We start from the raw sequence: 17,528 nt of genomic DNA on the forward strand, positions 1-17,528 counted from the left end.
GTAATGAGGGGATTAGGAGGAAATTCTCTGCAGACCCCGGCCGCTCATTGTCCCCGTACAATTGTTTTAAAGAGACCGCGTCCCTCCGTCTGACCTATTTTATATAAAAACTCCGGTACATTTACTCAGAGCCCTTTCTCCGTTCCATCATATTCTATCAGCCTTCAAAAACTTCACAACCACTTAACTTCCTTCAGGGAGTCTCATTTTCCCACACAATGTCACAATTCTTCATGGCCAATCAAGGCAGCGTGTGGTGTATTGAAACTAAATATTTAACTATATATATTTAATCACTTACTATTTTCCCATTCGTTATTTACAAACCAAACGTAGTTTAAAATTGAAGTCTTAAATATTTGTTCGTTCTGGAAGTCTTAAATATTCAGTAAAATAAAACGAGAACGCTAAAATACATTCTGGGGAAACATTTAATGGCTTTGAATAATTATTTTTTATTCTTTAGTCTAAAAATGTTCTCTCTCCTTCCAAAACTGGTTGTGGAGGTGAGATTTTCAGATATGGGAATGAGGATTTTTGATGGAATATCAGTCAAGGTCAGCAGATTTATGTGCGTGTAAGGAGAATGGGCTATTATGTTTCTATCTGTGTCTATACAGTAAATCCACTCCTCGTTTATGCCCGTTCGTTTATTCCTCAGAAATGCGGTGCTGATATCGGGGTGCAATGGTCCTCGGATCGCCTGCCTGAGGATCCATTTTAACTGTAGAAGATTTTCGTTGATTTTACTCTGTACTGTTATCCGCGGTATTATCAGCATTTAATGGACCATATTCGGTGGCGCAGAGACAAGTTAATGAAATGAACGTTGCTGACTCAGTAAATCCCCCATCTCCCCTGTTTTATCCATGGAAATGGGGGCTTTACCGCCGTGTGTTGTTGTCGAGGGTAGGTGGGAATGATCTCTCTGGCACACGGGTAGGGTTTATCACCTGGTGGTAATGTTGCCGGGGAATGGGATGGGTAGAGGGGTTTCCTTCTGTGTTAGGGGTTGATTCTCAGGCATGTTGTTTTCCGTTGGGGGGGGGCGGTAGGTGGGAAGGGGGTATTTGATGCCCCGGAGGTGAGGGGAAATCCCTGGTGCTTGGGGCTCGGAGGAAAGGAAGTTGGTGCTGTTTCCAGTGTTATTTTACTTTAAGAGATTTTATTCATCCTGGAACCTACTTGTTTCTCTAACTGATGATAAAAAGAATAAGTGGAAAGTTGTGTGTTTTACGGTTTCCGAGAGTGTATTGAATTCCAAGATGCCGTATCTAACGCGAGCTCCTCTCCTACCGCTCGCCATCGACACCAACACTCCCTCCTCCACAGTGACCCTCCGGCATGATTTCATTCCCTGCCCTTTGGTCTTGTTCTGCGTTGCTGGTCTTGGTCTTACATCCGAGTCTTTTAAATGCGTTTCTGTTGGGGGAAATCCCTATCACTAGGGCACTCCTTACCCATGTACCTGAAACTAAAAGGTGACTGATGTTCAGGCAAGACCAGTATGGAAACAACAAATTCCTGCGGCATATTTTTCTAGAATGCAGAATCAAACCCAACAAGTCCAGGGCCCGCTGCCACCGCAAGCTGGTCCCGAGCAATGTGATCGAACTGGTTTTCTAACGATCTTGTTTAACTGTGGAAATGAGTCGATTCTTATATAAACTCGACTTAAGTGGTGCAAACCCCACTGAACCGGATATTGTTAAGGTTTTGTTTTCTTTCCAAAAGTAAACTTATTCATAAAATTATATACAAGTAAACAAATACACCGTGCATGGCAGCCAATCTAGTCAAAGAGCCCACCACCCGGCCATTCTCTCCCCACACCCCCCTCACCCACCTCCCACCGGGCAGAAGATCCAAAAGCCTGAAAGCACGTCCCACCAGGCTCAAGGACAGCTAGTACGATAAGACGGACTCTTAACCTCACAGTCTACCTTGTTATAGCCTTGCACCTTATTGTCTGCCTGCACTGCACTTTCTCTGTAACTGTAACACTTTATTCTGCATTGTTATTGTTTTACCTTGTACTACCTGAATGCATGGTTGTAATGAACTGATCTGTATAGACGGCATGCAAAACAAGTTTTTGACTGTATCTCGGTACATGTAACAATAATAAACCGATTTACATTCGTAGTGTCGTTCAGTCTATACATTCACAGTGTTATCCGTGCTATAGATTGGTAGTGTTCGAGCATTTTGTATACCAAACAACGTTACCACTCACGGGGTCTCCTAAGATGATATGAGGCTTCTACACTGGACTGAGCCCCTCAGTGTCCAGTGACAGAAGGTCCCTAGACTGCAGTCCTTCCCCACAACGGCTATTCTTAAGGTATTAAGTGGCAGAATTATTAATTGCATATATCAGGTAGATAGACCTTGTGTAAGGGAGAAGTTGTTCAGCTCTGACGACCAGGTACCGACTGACCCACTTCCGTCAAATTTAAAGTACCGAAGTCTTCGTTTACCCATTCACCCCTTTGACTTTCTTCGTTAAGTGCAATGTATATAAGTGTCAGAATAAAGACTTTCAAAAATAAATTTCATTCGGGCTACTCAGGTTTAAACTGCACTGCAGCAATCAAATTAGGGAGCAGTCTCACTTCTGAGCTGTTCTGTGTTTATGAGGTACATGGCGGTGTGCGGGAAGGAAGGGGCTTCCCTGAACCGCAAGGTGTTGTCTAAATATTTGATTCGCATCCAAGCCCCCGTATACAAAGTGGTTATTTCCTAGGAAGATGAAGGCTCATTAAAAGAACCCCTCCCTTTTCTCTGAACTGCAACTTGAAGTGAAGGGTATTTGCTGCAATTACTGCAGCCAAAAAAAACCTCCTGTCAATCACTGTCAAGAGGATGTCTCCTAATAATCAGCTCCGCTAATCCCCGGGGATTTATTGCTTGCCCCTTCCCCCGTACACCGACATCTGGGAAGCTTAAATGATTGAAGGAGCGCCGTTGGGTACCGTGCAGGGAGCCACTGGAAGGCACTGGGAAACACGCTGAGCTTGGGGGGCGTTTTCATGGAGGTTTTGCAGAACTCCCCGTTTTCCTCTCTTTATTTAATCGATGGTAAGTATGTTTGTTTCTTTCTCATTTTCTAAAGACTTTACAGCGGCTCCCATCGGGCTAATTAAAGGGGAGCGCAAGGCCAATTCTATGTTTTTTTTAACTCGGAGCGGCTGTCAAATTTTAACAATTTAAATTCAAAGTTCCCTCATTTTTTTATATAATTTCGCTGGAGTTTTGTCGTCCTTGTGGTTTTACCCCTTTGACAGGTCTACGATTGTACTTGCCAAAGCAAATTAAGATATATCCGGATAAGATTTCGTTTGAGAGCTGTTTGCAATGAAATTGTAAGCGAGGCGTTCGCGCAGATTAATGTCCCGTTTTGTATTTTCCTTTGAAGCCGGGATGAGCTCCTCGGGCCTGAAATGAATTGCGTGGACGAGAACTGCCCGATTCCGAGCAAGTTCCACGAAATGGTTAAGAGCCCAAGCGCCTGTTCGCGAGTTCACAGCATCGACGTGATCCTAGGATTTGCAAAGGATCAATCCCTGCTCAACTCTGCACCCCTCTCTTCCAAGTCCCTGCAAGAGACGGGGGAGTCCCAGCAGACTGACCGCTACAGCCACGTCCCTTCGCTGGGCTCGGCTCGGCCTCGCACGCTTGACGGTAAGTAAGGTGGCACTTTTGGAACACTGGCCTTAAACTTTGCGCGATTGAGTTTTATGTGGAATGGGGCGAAATCAAAACAACGTCGAGTCTTATCACCATTCATGCGTATTCAGTTATATGAAACATTTTGCTAATTAACAGAAGTTAAATAGATAAAATAAGACCAAACTCCAAGCGAGAGTAAATACCAATGAACTGACCACTGCACTGCCGAACCTCTCAACCACAATGTATGGAGATACTTCACCAAGTTATTGCAAATGATCTGTTCATCTCGCCACTCTCTTACTTCCTCTTATACTAAATATTTTATATTACAGTTGAATGTTCCCCACATAGACGGCGAGACCTTACTTTCAAACTTCTTATAAACCTTATATTATAAACAAATATGATACAAATAGTTTACCTCATCATTTAACCCTTACAATATTTATCTTTAAATTGCATTATCTAAAATCGTTTTTAAAATCTTACTGCTCTAGTCTGACATTTTAAGTGCACACTTTGGGCGCCACAGCGACGCCGCTGCTGTCTCACGGCGCCGGTGACCCAGGTTCAATCCTAACCTCAGGTGCTGGCTGTGTGGAGTTTGCACGTTCTCCCTGTGGCCGCGTGGGTTTCTTCTGGGTGATCCGATTTCCTCGCACATCCCAAAGATATGCGGGTCAGTAGGTTAATTGGCCGCTGCAAATTCCCCGCAGTGTATAAGTGAATGGTGGAATCGGGGGACGTTGATAGACTGTGGGGAGAATGGGATTGGTGTAGGATCAGTGTATATGGGGAGTGATGGTGAGAGCAAACTCGGTGTTTCCGTGCTCTTTCGCTCTTTGACTCTGAGCAAAAGTATTCCTTCACTTGTGCGCCCGGACTTTTATTTGAAACTGGCGGAGTTAAACACAATCTGTGCGGGTGAAAGGACTCCAGTCGTTCAGTTTTGTTGTAATCGGACACTTTTGTCAGATTCCTGTGTGTGCGTCATCTTTATAAAAATAGAAAATAAGTCCCATGTTAACAGTTCGAGAGGCAATTTAGCAAACGTAATCGCAATGATTGCAGATCTTAAGCACGTTACAAGAAACAAATGGGGGAGATGCTCGTCGGTCACAGAGCGGAGGCACACCTGCCGAATTCAGACTGAATTTCACAGACTTTGCACTTCGGAGAAAGTCTGTGTAAAGAACCTGGTGATCCTCCCCATATTGACACGGTTGGTAACACTTGTATCAGAATCGGGAGCAATTTATTCCAGCAATTTAGCATAAGTCTAGAAATATGGGAATTAACGGGAAAGAGGGCGGGGCTTATTTCGCTGGTCGCAGCGCTTCTGGTTCCAAACCCGCAGAACGGGATCTGAGCTCCATCACTGAACGGCTCCTAATTTCCCTTCAGTACCAACAACACCTTTGTTCTACACACATAGTAGGGTGCACTGCTAATTTTTTTATTTGAAAAATACTCGGTAATTATATTTGAAAGTGTAAAGAATTCTGCTTCGAAACGTATAGGCAATGCATGAGGTCGAATTATGTAGTAGATAATTTAACGTGATGTTAATTGTTGGACTGACGCAAATCTCTGACACATCTTAGTTCATTCACCAAACTTGGTTATTTTCGGCGGTCTGATTCCGATGCAACACAACTTGCTCTTCCAAGCAAGTTCTCTGAAGTGATATTTGGGATATATTGCTGCTTCTCGTTGCTTAATTTTGAGCTCTTTGTTTTTGTTGTGGTTTTCGAGGGTTTTTTTTTTGGATGAGGTTGTTCGCTGCCTGCTCTCACTTTAGCAGCATCTTCCCCACGACTTTTAGTCACTTTGCAAAGCAGCAGCTTCGCGCACAAGCCACCAACTTATCACGCCCGGGAAATGTAAGGAAGCGGAGCAGGAGCTGGGCATCGGCTCCATCCGTCTCGAAGGGTCGGTGGTCAAGGCCTGGAGCCGTGGGTAATCCCCCCCCCCCCCCCCATGCCCCTGGACGGAGCTCAGTCCCAATCGCCAGACATTCAAATCAAATCAGCTGCAGAGGCAGCGTGGGGAACGAAGCTGGCGAGGAAGTTTGCGATCAAGCCGCTTTTCAGAAAATTACAAACTGATGCAGCCCATTTCCAAAAGGCAGGCTTGCAACTGAAGGCGTTGTTCCTTCTCCTGAAACCATTCCCAATACAGTGAGTGAGCGACGGCTTCAGGATCAAACGGTATCCGAATCTGACGGCCGGATACCACAACAGCGAAGTGGGTCTTCTCCCGACCGCAGTGTGTGAATTACTGAAAGATCCGATAAATAAATAGGAAATGTAAAGAGCCCCGTTGTACTGCCAGGACTCTGGGAATGTGGGGAGAATAAAAATTGGGATTGATGTAGGTTGACTGATGTCTGGCGTGGACTCCGTGGGCTGACAGACCTGTACCATCCTGTGTCCATGACGCTATTTAACGATCTTTAACTATTGACTCTATTTAACGCTATTTAAGTATGTGTTCTTTCACCAAGGTTCCGAGGGAATAATATTTAGCCTCCGTCGCGCCCAGGGAAGCCAAACTTTGGGCGATGTTTTCTGCCCTACTCATCCTGTGTTCTTCTTCAGATTCCGGGCTGTTCCTGAGCAAATGCAGAGAGGATCTGGGTGAGTTCAGCAGCGCTACCGTACGCCAGGAGGAAGCGGCTCAGGACATGGACGAAGAGCCGCCAAAGAAGAAGCACCGAAGAAACCGAACGACCTTCACCACCTACCAGCTGCACGAGTTGGAGAGAGCGTTCGAGAAGTCGCACTACCCCGATGTGTACAGCAGGGAGGAGCTGGCCATGAAGGTCAACCTGCCGGAGGTCCGGGTGCAGGTGAGGCAGGGGCAGGGGCCGAGCAGGGATAGGAACCCCCGCAGGGAGAGCCACAGGGGCAAGGTCCGATAGGCGAAGTGTTGGAGCAAACTGATGGGGCAACTCAACGGGTCAAGCAGTATCGACCTGCTGAGTTCCTCCAGCAGTTCATTGCCCTAGATGACAAAATCTGCAGTCTGACAAGGTATGAAAATGTTGGGGTAAACGGGGGGGGGGGGGGGGGGGGTACAGGACAGGTAGAGAGAGAGGGAGGGGTAACAAGGAGAAACCAGAGGCAGAGAGAAAAGTAAAAAGTAACCAGGAGAGAGTACATGGGGAGAGCGAACTTAGGGAGAAGAACAAATGAAAGAGATTAACGGAAGTCCGAAGTGAGGGTCGAATGGTGAGATGATGAAGAGTCAAACACAGCGGGAAACAAAGCGTGAATACAAAACGGCGGGAAAACAGAGGGCTGGGGGTAAACAGGAAGGGAAAGAAATAGCATGCGGAATGAGTTAAAGCACACACGAGCTCACACACGCACACACACGAGAACACACACACTTTACAATATTTTATTAAATCCATGAAAAAAATAGAGTACATGCATCAAAAAAGAAAGTAAAAATACTACTGAATACATTGTATTAAGTCGTACTTAGGATTACAATACTCTAGATCAATAATCACATAGTAGTTAATAAGGAAAGAAAAAAATTGAAATATTTTATTACAAAAAAAAAACTACCCCCTCTACCAAAACCTGAAGCTGTTAGATAGAAGAAACAGCAAGGAAAAAAACTTAAAAAAACATAAGTGTCAGCCAATATCTGTGTTTTAGTCCCCAAATCAGAGATTTTGAAAATAATTCAAAAAGGGTCCCCACAGGGTTTGAAAGTCTAGGTTAGATTCAAAAACTGAACAGCGAATCTTCTCTAGATTCAAATATGACATAACATCCCGTAACCATTGAACACACGTAGGCGGAGTAGCTTCCTACCATTTAAGCAATACTGCTCTCCTGGCTGTAAGAGAAATAAAAGCCAGAACACGTAAATCAGAAGCCTTCAAGTTATATCTTTTTCTCCAACAATCCCAAATAGTGCAGTCAAAGGATTAAGTTTAAAAATTTATTTTAAAAAGTATGAAAGACCTCTGTCCAATATTTTTTAAGACTCTGACACATCCAAAACATGTGAATTAAGGAAGCCACTCCATTATTGCATTTATCACAGTAAGGAGATATATCAGAATAAAAACGGGATAGTTTATCTTTAGACAAGTGAGCTCTATGGACCACTTTAAATTGAAGGAGAGAATGACGAGCACATAATGATGAAGTATTAACCAACTTGAAAATTTCATTCCAAGTTTCCTCGAAAATTCACATCTGCAAATCTTGTTCCCAAGCGTTTTAATTTTATCTAGTGGCACCTTACTCATTCCTAATAATCTGTCATAAATATTAGATATTGAGCCATCCTGAAAGGGTTCCAAATTAAAAATTACATCTAATAAATTCTTATCGGGACACAAAGGAAAAGAATGTAATTGAGATCGAAGAAAATCTCTAATTTGTAAATATCTAAAAAAAATGAGGTTTTGGTAAATTATACTTAGTAGACAATTGTTCAAATGAAGAAAGATTTCCTCCAACAAACAGATCTTGAAAACAAGTAATACCTAATTTGTCCCACTCTTTAAAAACTACGTCAGTCATAGAAGGTTTAAAAAAGTAATTAGAGAAAATGAGACTGGACAAAGAAAAACTCAATAAACCAAAATATTTCTAAATTGTAACCAAATCCTCAAGGCATGTTTAACTACTAAATTATCTGTTAGTTTAATTAATGATCAAAGGAAGTGGAGAACCAAGCAGAGAAATAATAGCGCGCACACACACCACACACACACACACACACACACACACACACACACACACACACACACACACACACAGTTCCAGAAAGGGAAAACAGAGCAAAGGCAGGAGAAGGAATAAAGTAATGCTGAGTGTGAGTGGAGAAGGGGAGGGCTGATGAGTGGGAAGTACATCTGTAATTACACAGGGAACACTGGATACTTGAATTGGGGAAGTGCTGCAGAGCAGTAACTACTACTCTTTCAGTAAATAGTTTGACATGCATTGACAGCAAAATCCATTGTGAGGACACATGTACAGAATTTTGAATGCTGTACAGAAATTGTACTCGAGAACCATAGGAAGAGGTGGAGGAAAACAACAGGAGGAAATCATTTCAGGACTAGAAAACAAGAGGGGAAGTGAAAGGAAAATGGAAATAATCAGAGAAAAAGCAACTGCAATATTGAGGATAAACACAGAACAAAACCGTGTAATCAGAAAAGGAAAGAAAAATGGAGAATAAAATGAGAAAATAAACAAATTAAGAGCATTTAACATCTCAGAACAAAGAATGGAAGAATGCCAGTGGTTGAAATGATGCAGCAGAATGTTGGTGAGACCTTGATTCACCACAAAGAGAATGGATGCGGTGATTCCTCTGACACGTTGCATTTGAAAAGACCTGCTGTTCCCAAATCCAGCCACAATATGGTCTGTGTTGGTAGTAATACAGACACTTGAGCTCTTCACAATATCAGGGCATCTCAAACCATTTGCAAACAATGATGTATAGAATTTGAAGGATAGTCACTGTTGCAATGTAGGAAATGTGATGTTCAGTCAGCTCCCACAAAGAGCAATTGGCATTTATTACAAAGGTTATGAAGTTTCAAAATAAGGAAGTTTTAATGCAACTTTGCTAGGCCTTGGTGTGACTGAATCTGAAGTACTACATACAGTTTTGGTCTCCATATTTATGGAAGGATATGCTTCCATTGGAGGTGGTGCAGAGAAGGTTCACTAAGCTTATTCCTTAAATGTAGGGGCTAATGTGTGAAGAAAGGTTGAGTAGGTTGAACCTGTACAGAAAAATGAGAGGGGACCTTATTGATAAATATAGAATTCTAAGGAGGAGTAACAGGGTGAATGCTGATGGGTATCTAGGGGGTATCATAGCTTCAGAATAAGAGATCACCCATTTAAGACAAAAGTAAGTGGAAATTTCCTCTCAGAGAGTCATGAATCTCTGGAATTTTTTTTACCCCAGAGAGCTATGGAATGGGAGTCATTGAATATACTCAAGGCAGAGATTGACAGACATGAAAACTACAAGGTGGTCAAGGGGTCTGAGAAAAGAACAGGAAAGTGGTTGCTGAGGCCAAGATTGGAGCATCTGTTACTGATTATTAATTACTATCTGTTATGATTGTTATCTGTTGTTATTATTACTTATTGAATGGCAGAACATGCTAAAGGGTGAAGGGCCTATTCCTGCTGTTCTAATGCGATAGGGACAAATAATCCCATTTAGTGATATTTGAGGAATAACTATTAGTCAGGACACCAGGGCTATCTTCCAAATTATGCCCTGCAAGCCCTTTTGTCCCCCTGATAATGTGTACAGAATCTCAATTTAGTGTTCATCAGAAGGAGCACATCTGATGGTACAGCATTCCCTTGGTACTGGGTATCACATCCTCTGCCTCAGACATATCTAAGATATGAAAGATCCCATAGCATTAGTTGAAGATGACCAAGGGAATTTTCCTGTGTCCTGGATACATTCTTTCCTCAACTATTATCATTTAAACAGTTTATCCAATCATTAATGGTAGGACTCTTGGCAGTGTGGAAGATCAGAGGGATCTTTGGGTCCGAGTACATAGGACACTCAAAGCAGCTGCACAGGTTGACTCTGTGGTTAAGAAGGCATATGGTGTATTGTCCTTCATCAATCGTGGAATTGAATTTAGGAGCCGAGAGGTAATGTTGCAGCTATATAGGACCCTGGTCAGACCCCACTTGGAGTACTGTGCTCAGTTCTGGTCGCCTCACTACAGGAAGGAGTTGGAAACCATAGGAAGGGTGCAGAGGAGACTTACAAGGATGCTACCTGGATAGGGGAGCATGCCTTATGAAAACAGGTTGAGAGAACATGGCCTTTTCTCCTTGGACTGATGGAGGATGAGGGGGGACCTGACAGAGGTGTATAAGGTGATGAGAGGCATTAATTGTGTGAATAGTCAGAGGCTTTTTCCAAGGGCTGAAATGGTCGCCACAAGGAGACACAGGTTTAAGGTGCTGGGGAGTAGGTACAGAGGAGGTGTCAGGGGTAAGTTTTGTACTCAGAGTGGTGAGTGCGTGGAATGGGCTGCCGGCAACGGTGGTGGAGGCGGATACGATAGGGTCTTTTAAGAGACTTTTGGATAGGTACATGGAGCTGAGAAAAATAGCGGGCTGTGGCTAAGCCTAGTAATTTCTAAGGTAGGGACATGTTCAGCACAGCTTTATGGGCCAAAAGGCCTGAATTGTGCTGTAGGTTTTCTATGTTCTATTAATTTCATTTGGTGTGTTTGGGACCTTGCTGTGAACAGGATTACATTACAAGAGTGCTTTCTTTTTTTGAAGTGCTTTGGAACTTTGAGCGATGCTGAAAATGCCAATATAAGCAGAAGTTCTATTCTCAATATTCATAAGAGCATTTAACACATGTCCAGTATTACTAAGGGTGGATGAAATACCAGGGGAAAAAATATAAAGTCACTAAAACCATTGGTTAGAGGGAAAATTATCTAGTGGACGGGCAGCAGTTGATTCCACAAAGGAGTTGGGAAACTTTTCTCAATTTCTCAGGTTTCCTTTCTCTATAAAGCAGTGTTATGATTAGCAGCCACACATTACCAAATGGCAGTAGATATTCTGCCTGGAACACTCAAAAAAATACTTACACAAGCCTGTCTCAGGATGCATCCCAGGGCACAGCAGTGGGTCAGCTGGCCAAGCACCACACCTGCTCACTGCATGTACACTGCAGATTGCATCCCAGAGAATGGGCCACACTCCACTGTCTGGATATACAGCTGAACAGGAAATGGCATACTGGGCTGAGGTTGATAACCATTGAAGTAGACCCCATCAGATATCTACACCTGATACATAACCAGAGACATAGGTGAATGGTGTACTTCAACTAGGGGTGGATTATCTCTCCGACTCCTTTTGGTCATCCTAATTAAATGATTTAATTGTCTTCAACAAACGTTCACTTTGCTTGTGCAAATGTTTTGGCACTTGTGCTTATGTTTTTGCTGACACCCTGATATAGTTGTCAGTCCTCCTGTGGTCTGGGGTCCAATAAATGCTGGATAAGGCAAGGAACTTTTCCCTGCAAATTGTTCCTGTATCTTAAGAGAAGATTAAAATATTTCTGACATCACAGTTAAGAATGAATGATCTTCCTTTTTCAGATATGTATCAATACCAGACACTCTCACTGTGGCCTTGTATCAGACACTCTACCCAACACTGTAGTCCCAATAATGTGATTAACCTTATTATTTGAAGACCATCCCTTTTTTCAGATAACACAATCACATTTTGTTTATATTTGAAATTAGAATGAAACAAGAACACAGATCCCTATTTGTAAAATCTGTCTGCATAAGGTTGGGGCTTGCCACAAGATGTTCTTGAGTCAGAGATCATGGTATTTTTCATGGGAAAATTAGAACTAGATCCAAGATTGTGCAGAGATAATCTGTTGGCAATATAGTCTGGGTTGCATTATGCAAAGGACAGCACAAATGCGGAGGACAGAATGGTCACTCTCTGTTGTACAAGTTTCTGCAGTCTATCCCTAACTAGGCACGGTAGTGTAGCGGTTAGCGTAACGCTATTACAGAACCAGTGACCCAGGTTCAATTCTGGCCGCTGTCTGTAAGGAGTCTGTTTGTTCTCGCCGTTTCTGCGTGGGTTTCCTCCGGGTGCTCCGGTTTCCTCCCACATTCCAAAGACGTACGGGTTCGGAAGTTGTGGGCATGCTATGTTGGCGCCAGGAGTGTGGCGACACTTGCGGGCTGCCCCCAGAACACACTACACAAAAAATGCATTTCACTGTGTGTTTCGAGATGCATGTGACTACTAAAGATATCTTATCTAACCCAGGGGTGCTGAGAGTTCTCCACTTGCTATCTAGGGGAGGCTCAGCTAATTCAGCACATGGCAGGTCTGAAGCCTGGCAGTCTTCAGTCTGTATAATTTAACAACTTACCCACTGCGTCACGGGGGAAACATACCTTAGAATACAGAGTGAACAATTTGCTGTATGAAGCCATATGTTGGGTGGAACTAAAACCATAAAATATTTATTTTATTAAGGTGTGCACTCCATAATTACACCCACATAATACAGTTTGCCTTGTACTCTCAGACATGTTTCCCCTGTGACACAGTGGGCAAGGGAGCCCATGGTGAGCTGTTAAATTATACAGACCAAAGGCTGCTGGGCTCAAGGTCTGCCATGTGCTGAATCAGCCAGTGGGAGAGCTTTCAGCACCCCTGAGTTGGGATAGACTACAGAATCCTGTATGGAAAGGGATCATTCTGGCCCCTTTGTATGTGTGCTGTCTCTTGCATAAAGCAACCTGAATCTACTGCCAATCTTTCTCCATAGCCTTGGATCTTATTCCATCTCTCATGAAAAATGCCCATGACCTCTGATTGAACAATGTCCTGTGCAAAATATTTTGTACTCTTTGTATCTGCAAATAATGATTTTGCCCATCCTCTTTACTAACAATTTTAAATAAATGACCTCTCCCCACCGAGTCGCCAACCGAGGTATTTTCTAGTCACTGACATACTTTAGAATTTTAGTGGGATCTCAGGTCTCTTTAAACAACAACATCCCTTTCCTAACATGAGTCTATGCTGCACATTTCTATTGGCTTTTATGTTTCATAGTAGGAAACATAAATCCACACGTAGCATTGTAACCAGGGCTTAACTGATGTTTGTACCAATTTATCATTAGCTCTTCACACTGACACTCAACACTTTTTTACAGCTTCCTTTTTACCTGCATTCTCACATGCAGTGAATATATATTTAATCCCATGGGTCTACTATGTATCCTTCTGTGTTTTTTCCATTAAGCGGAACTAGAAAACCAGCCAATGTTTCCAATTTCAGTCACTATCTACTGACTTCTAAAGGAAGTGTGTTGGTCTAAGGGGAGGACTGGTTTAAGCTGAGCCGTTAACCCCCGATGTGAAATTTACCCCTCTGGTGGAGTTTACCCTGTGACATCTCCCGATGTCCATGGAATTATATCACCAACATGGTTCAGGATTTTCAGCAGAAGGGGTCAGAAGGCTGGGGTGGGTGCTGTAGATGGTGGGGAGCAGAGGGTAGTCTGTGCATCAGGTATCTTCATAAATCATCCCCTCAAAATTTCTTTCTTTAAAAATCACAGGTATGGTTTCAAAACAGGAGGGCAAAGTGGAGAAGGCAAGAGAAATCGAGGCCAGCACAATGAAGTTGCATGATTCTCCCATGCTGTCCCTTTAACAGACCGCCGATGCCCTCCAGTGTTGGACCCATGAGCAATTCCCTCCCACTGGATCCCTGGCTGACGTCTCCCATTTCAAATGCAACCTCCATCCACAGTATACCTAGCTTCATGGGGGCACCTCAAGGCTTGCAGACCAGTTACTCGGGTCACAACATTCTTAAATTCCCCTCCGCCAATGGCCCAGACAATGCAGTCCATGGACCTCCCGACCTACCAATGCGCCACAAACATTTGTAGACAAATATCCTTTGGAAGATGCAGACCAGAGAAGTTCCAGCATTGCCTCCTTAAGATGAAAGCCAAGGAGCATATTCAGTCCATTGACAAAGCTGGCAACCCATCTGATAGAACAATACTAATGAGGACAGGACCTGTAATCTGACAAGTTCCAGGCTGGAATGTTGATGTGGTGGATACCTCCAGCTTCCTACGTGACTTTGTACAATTATGGACCAGTAGTAATGACAACAAATGCCTGCATCTTGAAAGCTACTGGCATAACCAGCATCATCTGAGATACAATAAAATTACAACTTGTGACTGGTCTTAGGTACAAGCCAAAGGATGGACTTTATCTTTTGATTAATTAAGGTGATACTTTTGTGCTAAGGGAAATTGTAAAGATGCCCTACATTCCACAGTTTTTCACCATCGTGAGGCTATAGCAAATATTGTCTTCCATTCCTATCCCAATGTAGATATGTTCAGAGGTGTAGATAATGTGCAATTTTTTTTACATTATTGAGGAACCTAGGCAAAGGGCCAAAGGCCTAGATGTGCAGGACACTGCCGAGGTTGGAAAGAGTAGGAAAGGAGATGAGCCAAGAAATAGAGGTTAGAAGACACCAAGCTTGAGTTCTAAAGACTTGTAGGTTATAGAATGATAAGTTCCCACATTACGATCATAGCACAGATGGAGAGCAGAAGGAGATGATGTGAAGTTTTTGATTTCAGCATGAGGAGATGCAAAGAGGATCATTTGATCTTCACATCTTGTCGTCTTAAGATTGCTTAAGAAGCACTCCATTGCTTGAAAAGAACTGTCAACTTTAGCCAGCAAAAGACTTGTACAGTACTTGCTCGTTGGGTCTTAAATTTGACTTCTTGCAAATAAATTTTATTTTGAAACTCAAGCAAAGGGTGTTCTGAAATACTAGTTAATGATGCTGTAAGAAATCCCACATTAAATCAGCAAAGTCACTGGACTGTTGACGACCATTTTCTTGAGCACTTGATGCACTGGAAAAACATGATATACTCTCTTGCACACATTCTGATATAATTTTTATACACTGCTTTGTATTTGATTTCCTGCACTGATCAGAATGAGAACTGTTAGAGCTGGGAACTGGTATTATTTTCCATGTAGCACCCAGCATAAGTACAGCACATTTTGATACAAGGCAACTCTTTTAAAATTTTCCCATACTCTAACATCCTGGGTCAAATTCAAGCCAGTTTAGACACAACATTCTGTATCACCTACACTAGGAGCATGAGAACAGGGCTAGGACACTTAATTCCACTTGTTAGCTAAATCGTGACTACTCTGTATCTCATCTCTATTCTCCACTTTGGCTACTTATCCTTGATGCTCTGATTGAATATGAAGTGCTTTGGGAAATCCTGGGGATTTGAAAAGATCTGATATAAATACAGCTTTACAAATGAACTTTGCTGGGTTTCAGGAGATCCTTCTTATTTTTTGGATATTTAGTGGCAATAACAGGCAAAACTCAGTAGGTTTGTTGTCACAAATATGGTCTTAAAATACATTTTTAATAAATGTTTGAAATAAATTCTCCCGAAGTTTTTTTACGGAGTAATTAGAATAATAGGGATAAACCATGGGGTGTTTCAGATATCACAACTTATTTAGCACAAAGATAATGCCCTCAGAGAAATATTGATTGTTGTAAGTAGTGCCAGGACAGTGAGTGTTTCTGTGCCTGCTCAGGATTTGCTGAGGCCTCCAGGAATTACAAAGTATTACAAATATCAGTGATCAGTCAATGCCGTTGTTTATGCTGGACATTAGCCTCCTCCCATTTTTTGTCGTACAAATCAATCAACACCCAGAACAATCCCTCAATACTCTCTTGAGCTTTTCCAGCATCTCCTCAATGCAGATGTTCTTTTCACATAACTACTCTTTGGAGTAATAAATTCCACATTCTGCCTACTTTCTGGATAAAGAATTTCTCTCTGAATTCCTTTCTGGATTAAAGAGTGGCTCTCCTATTTTTATGACTCTGAGTTCTGGTCTCATTGAGAGCAGAAACATCTCTGTCAAACCCTGTTGTAAACCTAAAGACCTCCAGCAAGTCTTCCCACAGAGTCCCAATATGTTCACTCTTTCTTGTAAAGTTCCTGGAAAACTGTTTTGCTCCTCCTTTGTATAATATGGGGACTAGAATTGTTCAAGGTCCTCCATGCTGTTCAGACTAAGGTTCAGAAGGTTTTCGGTTTTATTAACCTCAGGCTTTGTTTATGTTTCACTGGAATTATTAACCTATGTAATTTCTTTTGGTAATATATCTCAATTTTGACACTCATTTTGTAAGGTATAAGTGAATTCCTTATTCCTCCTATCAAAATATACTAGCTATAATGAAGACCATTTGCTAATTAGACACCCACCCTGGAAGTTTAGTCCTGTATGTTGTCATAGATCTCTTCTGTATAAATACACCCTTAAATTTGATGTCAATGACAAACCTGAAATTATACTTATGCTTCGGAGCCCACATTGTTAATGTAAGTGGTCCCTTGTTGGATACAATTTGCTAGTTTGAGTATCTATCTTTAACCCCTTCTTGATTCTCTGTTTTGTAGTCAGCTTGCTACTTCTTTCTTAATTCTACAAGTTCCAACATCCCGAGTCTACAAGGCTTTAACTAAAGCCTTTTTAGAATTCCAAGTGTATTACTACATTGTCCCTACTTACTTTTACTGTCTACCTTCTCAAATAATTCAATAATGTTTCTCATGAATGACATTCCCTCTTGAAATTGTTGTTGACTACACATTTTATTTTCAGTTAATAGCTGTTTCCTACGACGTTCCTGCATAGGGATTCCATTACCTTTTCCACCATTGACATTGACAGTTGATCAACAGTTCTGTGGACTTGTTCGAACTTCATTTTCATACAAAAGATCCATGTTGATTTTTACAATTGCAGGTACAACCTGGAGAAAGGTTACAGGATGACGAAAAACAACTGCCCAAGAGATAGAGTTCTCCTCTTTAGTGCAGATGCAGACAGTTATACATTGATGTCTTTTTAATTCCCTTTAATTCATGGCAGAGTTGAGTTGAGGGTCAGGCACAGTGAAGACGTCATCATGGTGCATGAAGGAGGCCTGGAATAATGTTAGTCATGCTAAAGTGAATCTTGCTTTGAGTGAAAGTCCAATATCAGGATGGGTGGCACTTCAACAAGGAATGTTGCTATTGTATTAAATTAGCTTTTATGACAAATGGATCCAACTTCTTAGGCTAATGTAGTTTTTGAATGTGGTTTGAACACTTCCATTTATTAGTTACAATGAGCAATAAAGATTATTTGAGTGAGTGGACTGTTG

At 42.2% G+C, this 17,528-nt stretch overlaps 1 protein-coding gene across 1 annotated transcript; it reads left to right on the forward strand.

Annotated features, from left to right (window-relative positions):
- Nucleotides 1–3,443: 3,443 nt before the first annotated feature.
- Nucleotides 3,444–14,237, forward strand: rx1 (retinal homeobox gene 1). The gene is given in 7 exon segments (XM_052038029.1): nt 3,444–3,684; nt 6,276–6,526; nt 13,843–13,885; nt 13,888–13,931; nt 13,933–14,091; nt 14,093–14,164; nt 14,166–14,237. Coding segments are annotated over 7 exon segments (882 nt in total).
- Nucleotides 14,238–17,528: the final 3,291 nt, after the last annotated feature.

The sequence above is a fragment of the Pristis pectinata genome, chromosome 24 (genome assembly GCF_009764475.1).
Source record: "Pristis pectinata isolate sPriPec2 chromosome 24, sPriPec2.1.pri, whole genome shotgun sequence".
NCBI classification, from domain to species: Eukaryota; Metazoa; Chordata; class Chondrichthyes; order Rhinopristiformes; family Pristidae; genus Pristis; species Pristis pectinata.